Raw genomic sequence first — 11898 nt, forward strand, 5'->3', positions numbered from 1 at the left:
GGTACTTTTTAGATCCCACTTGTCCATTTATAGTTAATTAATCTACTCATATATTTTCAATAAAAATATACTATTATTAAGGAAAATATCAATCAAAGCGTTTCATTGATTACATCCAAATATGTCAAAACAAAAAATCAACTTTGATTCACCTAAGTTAAATGAGACTTCAAAAGGGAAAACTATGCTAGCTCTGTTTAAATTTATTTGTCCTAGTTTTCTTAATCCGTTTCTAAAACAATAAAATATCTCATTTTTTTTGATAATTTTTTAATTATAATTTTTCACATGATATATTTAAATAGAATAAATAAATTGAAACGGAAGAAGTAAAAAAAAGCAGTTATTATGAACCGTTGGGGGATAGATCTGAATGTGACATATCAAGTGCCCATGAGTCACATTCTGCCGACGCTATTCGATCCATAAGTCATTACTTTAGCGTCTTCTTTTTTATTATATACTTTTTAGTTCAATTTTGCATTTTAAATAAAAGTTCAATTTTGCCCTCGAGACAATTTTCAATTCCACTGCCTATATTTAAAATTTCCTATGACTTGATAATGCCTTTCTCATCGAATCCAGGCATAAAGCAAACACAATTAGACAGAAATGCTACATAGGTAGATACATTTAGAGGACCATGAATCTTCCATATGAATTTTGATATAGCCAAAATTGTTGTATTTTGTTGCAAACGAACGTGCTTAACGCCAGACAAATAATTAGATTTTACAAAGCTATTCTGAGACATGTATCACGTACCTAAGGGCATGACACTATACAACAATCTATAATACGCGGACAAGAGTGTAGGTTAAAAGCTCAGCATTTCACAAGCTCCTTGACCTTCCATGGCCATTTTCTTTGCTGAGTAGAGACATCTGCATGTTGACCTGATGCTAGCCTGCTTTCCTTGGCTTTCTCCCTCTTGCTCGAAGAGCTTAAAGAACCCTCAACTAGAAAAACAGAAAGAACAAAGTCCCATCAGTTTCCACTTCCGAGGTATTGAGAGTCAAGCTTCTACGATTGAAGGATGACATACAATTAAATTTTCTACAAAATCTTTAGGAAAGAGAAAATGTCAAAAGAGAGAGACAAGCAAAAACTCAGAAACCAAACCACATCACAAGTAGAATTCAGCGCTGAAAATCATGTTTCTTAATAATAAATTTCAATTTCTAGACAGGAAAACAAATGTTTCTAAGAGATACATAGGAGTAAAAATTACTATTATGTTTTTCAATCAACATGGACATTCTCAACATGAAACTGTGAGAACTTTTGCAGCATGCTTCAAATTTTAATGCGACTGTTGTTGCAGTTAAGTAATTGACTTTTTAGCTGGAAAAATAACCAGCAGTGGCTTATAAAGAACATGGGAGCTAATAAAGAGGACTTTGGGACTAACTCAACCCCAAAAGCTAGCTCATGAGGTGAGGATTGCGCGAGACCATATAAAAGAGATCATCCCACCCCTAAAGCGCCGATTTGGGACTCTAACACCCTCTTGCACACCAACAAATAGACATTTGGAGCGTGACGAATATAAGATGGAGGCCCAAGTCAGCCATACAATGAATTAGGATAAACCTGACTTTGCTACCGCATTGAAGTGTGTGACCATCTCATTTAAAACCTTAAGATGTTAGAGAGACCACATTTTTATTTATTTAATTGTGTCTTCTACACGCGCCCTCACATGCAAACTGCTTTTTTTTGATGAATCAAGCACGTGGAAATTGTTTTTGATAATGGGTGACGGGGTAAGACTCGACTCCAAAACCTTTGTCTGCTCTGATACCATGATAAAGAAAAAACGTTAGACTTAACTCAACCCCAAAAACTAGCTCATGAGGTGAGTATTTGATCAACAACAACAATTGTTTAACTCAAGATTAAGGTGGTAAAATGTCTTCCATACCTTGCCATTCCCAGACCACCTTACATTCACCCTTGACCATCTTGGGGTATCTCTCTACACGAGAATCTTCTTGTACTAGTTGTTCAACCTACAAAATATAGAGAAGTATTGTCGTAAAAGATAGAACCTTACACTACCTTGATTTTTTCCAATCAAGAACGTTACACTATCTTGTTATGCTCTGAGAGCATTTCAACTAGAGGAGAAGTATGAAGCATAGTACCATCCCTAAACCAAAAAAATGCAGGAGAAATAAATAAGAGAAGGGAGGGCATGAGCACCTTTTTCCATAACATTGGATCCTTTCTTTCCTTGGGTGAAAGAAGATGATCCCGTAACAGTGATGCCACCACCCAAGGTTCATGCTTACCAGTCATACTCATTGCACTCACTGCCTTCTCTTCAAGTACTTCACAAACCTATTATTTCAAGAGAGATCAACAAATATGAAATCAACCCAACTGGCAAAAAGTAAGACTAGTGACTACCCTACTATGCAACTTGGGATGGACAGATTATTTTTCTTGACTTTATCAAAGTTGCTGTTTTTTTAAAAATTCTTTATTCCTTTTCCTGATAAACACTCTAGGTCCCCTATCTAAGAGTATCCCCTCTGTCACAAATTCAATGTCTTGTTATGTTCATTGATGTATACTTGATCAACTTCCGTATAAAACTCAGAAGACCATTATATTATTTACTACAAAAATAAAATTACATATTTGGTAACTAAAGAAGTACAACAAAAAGCAACTACCCCATCTCTTCCCGTTCATGTGATCCTATTACTTATTAGTTTGTTTTAAGAAGAATGACACATTTCTATATTTAGAAAATATTTTAACTTAAGACTTCTCATTTCATCTTTAAACGGAAGCTTTTATAGCCATACGAGTGTTATGACATGTTTACAACCACAAATATCAAAAGTCTTGTAGCCACACAAATGCTATGACATGTTTAAGACCACAAATTTCAAAATGTCTTTCTTTTCTTCTTCAACCTCGTGTCGAGTCAAACTACATCCCATAAATTGTAACGGAAGGCATATCTTATTTTTTCAAAATATAAGACTAGGTTAAAGAAAATGCAAAAAAAGCATTGAGATCTAACACTTTTTAAAATCATTAAAAAGGTATTGTATTAAAAGTCCAGCAACCAGAGGGTGTTGTGGAAAATTTACAGGGGTAACTCCATTACATATTGTGTAATGAGCTCAAAAAATCTATCACAGCCTCTATATCATTTGCAATTGCCATGTTAGACCAGAAAAAAAATAGTTGGGATAAACATCTATACTTAGTACTAACTACAGTTGAGATCTAACACTTTGACCAGCAAAAGGAGGCATTCAATTAGGAACGAAAGAGACAACTCTGAACGTTTAGCAAATTTAGAGTTTTTGCATTTGAATTATGAATATGTTAACATTAGTAGAGTTGTATGTGTGGCATTGTTTGTTACCTTACACCAGTGTTAATACTTAGCAGTTTAAATTTATAAGTTGTTAATTTGAGATGCTAAACTTGGAGACTAGTTCGATTCATGGTTTTGGAAGTCAACACTTCACTCATGACTTGAGTTTGTTTGATGCAAGTTTGAGGCCTAACCATTTCAGCTAGGGCGAAACCACAAACCAGCTCAAAAGTTGGGAATTTTGAGCGATCTAGAATGAATGCATCCTAGGCTCAGCTTAAAGAGCCAAATTAAGAGGTTAGACTTAATACTGTAACTTAGTCTACTCGGTACGAAGAAGTAGCCTTAAAAGAAGCATTATCATTCTTCTATATTAGTGTGTTCCCCAGGCAACTTGAGTACACATTGACTAATGCCAGGCAGCTGGTCCAGTTCACAAGCATAGGTTGTCAAGACAATCCTTCCCACATGGTTGGAGCAAATAGCCTAATACCAAGTACTGAGTTGGGTTTAGAACCTAGGATCTTCAAGTTGTTACTCCCATGCCTCAACACAGGTCGCCCATGCCTTGGAAATGAAGCATTGTCATTTTATAACAATGATGAAAGAGTGCAGGTTCCCTTAAATATTACACAGGTTCCTTTTGTCCTCTAAATATCACATGAATCATGAGGAAATATAGTTAACAATGCATATAACATCACAGCAGAAACCCAAACATGCTAAAATTAATGGGGAGGTGCAATGATGGATACATAGTTAGTAGAAGTGAGACTTCATCTACAAATTCATGTATGCCTTATATTAGAACTCTACTAAGAGAACATTATTTAACTAGATCAAGAAAGCAATTTCCTTAAATATCTATTTTATCAAAGGCGTGACATTATTTGACTAAATTAATGGGTGTTGAGGTAAGCTTTGAAGTAGTAAAGCAGAAGAAAAATAATAGATGCTCAGAAGTGTAAGATGAGAGAACATTTAGAGATCAGGGTTAATATTTACAACTGGCTGAGAGGCCTATAATTGTTACCTAAGGCACATGGGCCCCTTGCCCTTGAAGTGTTAGGCCTATTGACTCATTATATTTAAAGTAGGTGAATCCTAGCATATTCAAACAGTATAGCCGGTCACAAATTGATACTGAAAGTAAACAATGTCACAGGATAGATTCTCCAAGGAAAGGAAACGATGTTACAAACCTCATTATAGATCTGTTCAGCTTTAACTGACAAGTAGTACCTTTGACGGAGTTTTAACAATGTGAAAACGCATCCCAGGAGCTGTAAATCCCAATATTGTCAACAAGGTTTAGACGGTTATAATATAAGCTTTCAAAGGCTGCTCTTACTGTGGAGTACCAATGCACAAGCTGGAACTAACAACAAAGCATGCTCAAGGATCCACTGCTGGATGCGACAGGAAACTGGTGTATAATGTAGGACCAGCCAAGCTGGACATTTCAACTCTTCAATTCTAGACAAAACATGAAGAAACATTAATGAAAAAGAATATGATATGGTTTCATCTGCTTTCTGTAAATCGTGGTTAATAAACCTGCAGAGCATACCCATGATCATTCAGTCTTGTCTCTAAAACCTTGTGAAGTGCCTCCATGGCTCTTTTCATGGCATGAGCATAAACAGCCTCGTTCAAGCCATACTCATCCATTATTTCAGATTCATTCACTTTTTCCCACAATTGGTTACCTTGAACCTAAAAGGCAAGCGTCAAACTTATGGGAAATGTTAGTTCAGTAGCTTTATAATACCTATACAAAAAAGTAGCTTTATAATACAAACTCATTTTGAATATTTTCCCTTTTTGAGTTTGTGCATGTAAAGTGTGTGCGTGAGAGAGAGAGAGAGAGAGAGAGAGAGAGAGAGAGAGAGACAGTAAACAAGATTCAAAAGAAACTTACCCAAATTGTGCCAGTACCCGTGCATGAATATTGAGCATATTCTTCACAAAGAAGACTTTCTACTAACATCGACTGCACATATGTAATTACATTATAGTGCAAGCATTCAAAACCCAAATTTAATCAACACTGGAATGTTAATAACCAAAACTAAATAGGTGTCACTCACAAGCTTTTTAGCTGCTTCATTTATATTTGAATCTTCAACACATAAGTTCCCAAGCCTCCGGTAGCCATGAGCACACTCTAATTTGCCTTCTTGACATACTCCATTAAGTGGACAAGGCTCACAGAAGTCTAAATCCAAGAGGAATCATTAAAACCCAACACAGCTATTGATATCAAAGAGAAGTTATTTAAGATGCCAGCACTGTAGAACATAGTGTTCCACAGCTCCATTTCTCAAAAATAAAGAGGGTCACATGATTTTGAGATGTTCTGAGAATAAGAAAATGCAAACAGAAACACATAGAAATAACATATAATAAACCACATCATTGATTAGGAATTTGCTACCAGTGTTCCACATAAAATTACTAAAGAAGGTAACATCTAGCTGCTTTCCCATTTAGAAGTAGAACTATAACTTAACCTGTGGTATTTACCCTTCTCTTACTAGTTACTACCCTGATATGGATACAAGACTGACCAAGAGTTCCTCTCAACAGATGCGGGATGGATATGCTCATAACTCATAAGCCAATCCCATCATTCTGAGTTATGAGCTTTTCAAAACAAGAGCAGGTCATGAGACAATTGAAAAACAACCAGTCCAGTAATTAGTTTTTCCCCTGATTAAACTTTTATGAATTATGGCCCTCCATTTTAGGATTTAGTATGATCCATGCCCCAAAAAAGAAGTATGCAATTAAAGATAACAGTAGTTTTGTACCAAAAGCTTCCCCCTTTCTTAGTCTTTAACAGATTAAATTCTCCTGGCACTACAACTTCCTCATTTAGCAGATGGCGTAAGAGAACATTAACATAATTGTAAGAAAATTAGTATGACATCAAAAACTTTATACTGAAAATTTTAAATTTTGAATAATTTGATAAACTCAAATGGTTGAAATCTGTGAAAATTGTATAAGGAAGTAGAGTAATTGTGCAAATCAGGCTGCGTAGCCTAACATATTGAAGAAAAATACAAACTGCGAAAACTAACATAAGAAAACAACAAATCTACTACAAGAAGATGGACTAACCGGAGAGGGAGTCATCGAAATCGAAATTGCTATCGCAGAAAGGTTTGGGTTGGCGACTGAGATAAGTGAAAACATAATTGCAGGAAAATGCGACGGCGGAGGCTACAACGACGACGGCGATGAGCCTTGAAAACTCCGATTTAGAGGAAGGGAGTAAGTTTGAGGAAGGTTGTAGAGGAATAGTGATGGATGATGTAGAAGGACGAGAAGAAGAGGAGGAAGAGGAAGTTTTCTTTTTGGTGGGTTTAGGGTTAGGGCTTAGAGAGGATGGTCTAAGAGGGTGTGTTCCAGAAATGGAAGCCATTGATGAACACAATTCAAATTTTAAACTTTAAAATACACTATATTCAATTCCATATTAGTTAAAATATTCAAAAACAAACTTTAAATCATATTTTTTTTTATTATATTTTTATTTAATCAGAAACATAAAAATAATTAAATGTGAAATTATAAATATAAATAGTCTTTTATTGGAGTATAACTTTATAAGTAATAGTGTAGTTTACTCCTAGAAAATTGCAAAACTTCATTAATGGAAAGGTTAAATATGGAAAAAGTTTCAAACATTTCTCTTGAACTTTATACAATTCAACTATTTTGAACAATGAAAAAAACTTTAGAAATTCAGTTAATATGGAATAGAGGGAGTAATATTCTGAAGTTTCAAGAACATAATTTGAACTTTGCAACACATAATGTTCCGGCTCAAACCCAAACTTGAGACATCAGAAAAACTCTCCATTGAAAATCAAAAATTCAGTTCTTAATCCTTAATTTCTTCACATAATATAAAAATTAATTCACGATGGCTTCATATTAGGGGTGTGCAAAAATCAAACAGACTAATAAATTGAACCAAAAAAAGTGTTATTGGTTTATTGCTATTGGTATTGGATTAACGGTTATTTAATAGATTTATAAAAAAAATTATTAGGTTATCGGTTTGATATTGATTTTTTAATATTGGGTTATTGGATAAAAAAATAACTCATTAAAACTATAATAATTTACTAATTTAATTTTTAGTTTTTTACTTATACACAAATATCAAACAAAAAAATATTAGTATAAATATAAAATCAGTTAATCACTATATAATATTATTTAGTATTTATCCTTTAGACTTTGCCGCTTTAGGTTCAGTATTGCGGCTCCATGAATCGTATATTTATTTTTTTAAAAAAAATTATTGGTTAAATTGAAAACCGAATCGTTAAAGACAAAAAATCGATAAACCAAAGACCGATAACAAATATCTTATTAATTTGATTATCGATTTAGCATATTTAGAAATCGAAAACCAATAAACCAAAATAATAATACTTAAAATCGAACCGAATCGATTAATACATCATACGCACCACTACTTAACATAGGTTAATCCAACCAATTGTTATCTAAAAGTTACATTAAAAGTCATGCCTAATTTTAAATGATATTTAGGGGCATGAGAAAAAAAGTGGTTGTAAATCTAAATAACTGCCCATATGTTGTAAAATTATTGAAGGAAGTTGACGTCTTTACGTTCCTTTCTTCTTTTTGCTTTTCCTTCTTTTTCTTTTCACTTTTCCTTCCCACTCAATTCTGTCTCCTAACTTTTCCCTCGACTTGTTTTTTTTTCATTTGTAGTGGCTATAAATAGCCAATGTCGTTATGCAATTATACATATTGAATTCTCTCTATTGTCGCTCTTTCTCTTACTATTTCTCCTTCTTATTAATTTGCTAAATTAGCTTGTTTTATAACATGTTATCAGCACGAGTCTCCATCACTTTGAGCTATTTTTAAAAGGTAACAAAAGGATACGAATTTTATTTTTTTAAAATGTCTAATATCTCTAAACTTGAATTTGTTGCTCTTGATATATCTGAAAAATGCTACTCATCATGGGCACTAGATGCCGAAATACACCTAGAATCGATGGGTCTGGCACACACCATCAAAGATAACAATATGGCATCTAATCAAGACCGTGCCAAAGCTATGATATTTCTCCGCCACCATCTTGATGAGGGTTAAAATTACATTACCTCACATTAAAATACCCCTTTAAACTGTGGAAGAATATAAAAGAAAGATATTATCACCTGAAATTGGTCATCCTTCCACAGACATATCATGATTGACTCAATTTGAGATTAATGGATTTCAAAAATATAACTGAATATAATTCTGTCTTATTTAAAATTATAGCACAGTTAAATTTATGCGGAGAAGAAATCAGTGAACAAGACAAACTTGAAAAAACATATTACATATTTTCACTCGCGAATATGCTCTTGCAGCAGCAATATCGCGAAAAAGGTTTTAAGAAATATTCTGAATTACTTTCTCACCTTTTTATTGCTGAACGTCATAACGAACTATTAATGAAAAATCATAATAATCGGCCTATTGGTTCTTTGTCACTCCCTGAAGTGAATCAAGCAAACAATAACCAATGAGAAAAAGACATCATGGCCTTGGTCATGGTCGTGATCGTGGTCGAAAAAGAAATTATAATCATGATGCTCGACTAGCACTGATAAATGATCAGCAATATAAAAAGAAGAGTGAAAAGCACGAAGTTATACCAAAGAAAAATTCAAAAAGTATATGTCATAGATGTGGAGGTATGTGCACTGGTCACGGACCTGCCGATCATCAAAATGCCTGGTTCAGCTATATCAGGCATCCTTGAAGAGGGCAAAAAATAATCCAGAGACAAACTTTATCTCTGAAGACAATATTGAGCCTATGCATCTAGATGTAGTTGATTTCTTTAAATTTCCAAAAGAAAATATGAATATTGATAACCCTGATAATATTTAAATAATTTTCTTTTTATTTGTCCGTACTAAATCATATGTTTATATTTTTCTAATGCATGTAAATAAATAAAATTTGTATAATGAGCTATATTTTAATTATAATGTTTACTTTATTTCTTTATAAAGAAAAATATGAATATGGCTCAAATTTTGTTTGGATCTATGATCAATCAAAAGGATATTTGTGTAATTAATAGTGGAGTGACTCATGCCATTTTTAAAGACGAGAAATATTTTTCCTACTTGCTTAGAAGAAAAGCAAATATTACTACAATTTCTGATAATTCAAAAATAATTGAAGTCTCTAGAAGAGCTACTAAATTTCTGCCTAAGGGGACAAAGATTGTTATGGAAAATGCACTATTTTCTTCTAAACCCCTAAGAATCTTGTTAAGTTTTAAAGACATCCGCATAAATGGATATCATGTTGAGACACTAAATGAAATGAATATTGAATACCTTGGTATAACCAAGAGTGTCTCAGGCCAAAAATATACTTTGAAAAAAATTACCAACTTTGTCGTCTGGCGTATATTATGCAAAAATTAGTGCAATTGAAACACATTTGATAGTAAATCAGAAGTTTACTAATCTAAATACATTTGTGCTATGGCATGATCGAATAGGTCATCCTGGATCAATAATGATGAGACGAATTCTTAAAAATTTGACTGGACATCCGTTAAACAACCTGAAGAATTTTATGAATGATGAATTTTCATGTGCTGCTTGTTATCAAGGCAAATTAATTATTAGACCATCAACCCTGAAGTTGACATCGAATCTCCTGAATTTTGAAAGCGTATACATGGGGATATATATGGACCTATATCCACCTAGTGGATTGTTTAGATATTTTATGATCCTAATAGATGCATCATCAAGATGGTCTCATATGTGCCTCTTATAATCTCACAACCTGGCGTTTGCGGAATTGTTAGCACAAATAATAAGATTAAGGGTGTAATTTTCAAATTATTCAATTAAAGCTATTCACCTTGATAATGCTAGAGAATTTACATCCCAAGATTTTGATGATTATTGCTTATCAATTGAGATAAAAATTGAGCATCTTGTTGCTCATGTTCATACTCAAAATGGTATTGCAGAGTTATTTATTAAGCGCCTACAATTGATAGCAAGACCTCTACTAATGAAAATAAAATTGTTAATTATTGTTCGGGGTCATGCTATCTTACGTGCAACAACACTTGTACGTCTCAGACTAACAAATTATAATAAATACTCTCCGTCATAATTAGTATTTGGTAATGAGCCAAATATAGCCATCTACAAATTTTTTATTGTGCGGTATATGTGACTCTATTACCACCACAACGTACAAAGATGAGCCCTCAACGAAGGTTGGGCATATATGTTGGGTTTGACTCACCCTCCATAATTCGCTACATTGAACCATTGACAGGAGACTTATTTACTGCTTGATTTGTAGTTGTCGGTTTGATGAAACAACTTTGCCGCGATTAGAGGGAGAGAAAAAGGAACTCGAAAGAGAAATTTGCGTGGAAAATTTCATCACTATCTCATTTTGATCCACGTACCCGCACATGTGAGCAGGAGGTTCAAAAGATCATCCACTTACAGAAAATAGCAAATCAAATATTAGATGCCTTTACTGATTTGAAGCGTATAACTAAGTCACATATCCCTGCAGTGAATATGCCTATCCGGATTGATGTCCCCAATAGGGTTGTTCACAGTTTTGGTTAAAACCAAAACCAAACCGAAAATTTAACCAAATCGAATAAAATAACCGATATTTGGTTTGGTTTTAAATTTGAATAACCGATAATATTTGGTTTGGTTATGGTTATAGGAAAAAATAACCGAATAAATAACCGAACCAAACCGATAATTATATACGTAAAATTTATAATTATTTATATGTATAATATTAGTTTTTCATAAATAATTAAAGATATTTTATACCTTTTAATTATTAATTTAATATTAATCTACTTATTTTTAAGGCCCAACAATCCAAGCCCAACTCTCAAGCCCAATTATAAATTCTAATAAACACTAAACAGCAGTCCAAGTCCAACAATCCAAGTCTATTAGCCCAACTCTCAAGCCCAATTCTAAATCCTAAATTCCTAATAAGCAATAAGCACTTAAGCAGCAGGCAGCAACATAAGGTAAAAGTTAAAACTTTAAAACTCTAGTATTTGTTTTCCTTTTACATTTCTGTTCCTCTCACGTTGGTTTCTCACAAAGTCACAGACTCACAGTCATAGACTAACAGTGAAGGCTCAAGAGCAACCTCAACTCCTCAACCCCAAGTACAAGATTGTCAAATTTTGAGAAGGTTTGTAAGAAATTTTTCAAATTTTAAATTGATTTTAAGTTGTTTTCTTTTTTGTTTCGAATGTTTAAGTTGTTTCCTTTTCTGTTTCGAACCTCTATGGGCCATGAGGAAAAAAAAGTTTCGTAAGAATTTAAAGAATGTAGAGAGAATATTTGAATTATCTCGACTAGTCATAAACCGAATAACCGAATAACCGAACCAAACCGACAATAACCAAACCCGTGGTTATTATTTTACTTGGTTTGGTTATGGTTTTAGACATTTAATAACCAATTAAATTGATTTGGTTA

The 11898-nt window shown here is 33.4% G+C and overlaps 1 protein-coding gene across 1 annotated transcript; it reads right to left on the minus strand.

The window, feature by feature from the left end:
- Positions 1–626: 626 nt before the first annotated feature.
- On the minus strand, positions 627–6794 carry LOC129889731 (uncharacterized). Its single transcript, XM_055965141.1, has 9 exons — positions 6467–6794; positions 5431–5558; positions 5262–5333; positions 4911–5056; positions 4702–4816; positions 4543–4623; positions 2206–2343; positions 1925–2012; positions 627–959 (listed from the first exon to the last, which is right to left on the minus strand). Exons 1-9 carry the CDS (start codon positions 6768–6770, stop codon positions 826–828), a joined length of 1206 nt encoding a protein of 401 aa, XP_055821116.1. The 5' UTR covers positions 6771–6794; the 3' UTR covers positions 627–825.
- Positions 6795–11898: the final 5104 nt, after the last annotated feature.

Source organism: Solanum dulcamara, chromosome 5 (assembly GCF_947179165.1).
Source record: "Solanum dulcamara chromosome 5, daSolDulc1.2, whole genome shotgun sequence".
NCBI classification, from domain to species: domain Eukaryota; kingdom Viridiplantae; phylum Streptophyta; class Magnoliopsida; order Solanales; family Solanaceae; genus Solanum; species Solanum dulcamara.

Bases quoted from the DNA above. Each gene is read 5' to 3' on its own strand.
- LOC129889731 (XM_055965141.1), bottom strand. From the start codon at position 6,770: ATGGCTTCCATTTCTGGAACACACCCTCTTAGACCATCCTCTCTAAGC. The intron at 5,559-6,466 runs GTTAGTCCATCT...TCTTGGATTTAG, and splicing joins TTTCGATGACTCCCTCTCCG to ACTTCTGTGAGCCTTGTCCA. The intron at 4,624-4,701 runs GTACTCCACAGT...TGGGATTTACAG, and splicing joins TAGTTCCAGCTTGTGCATTG to CTCCTGGGATGCGTTTTCAC.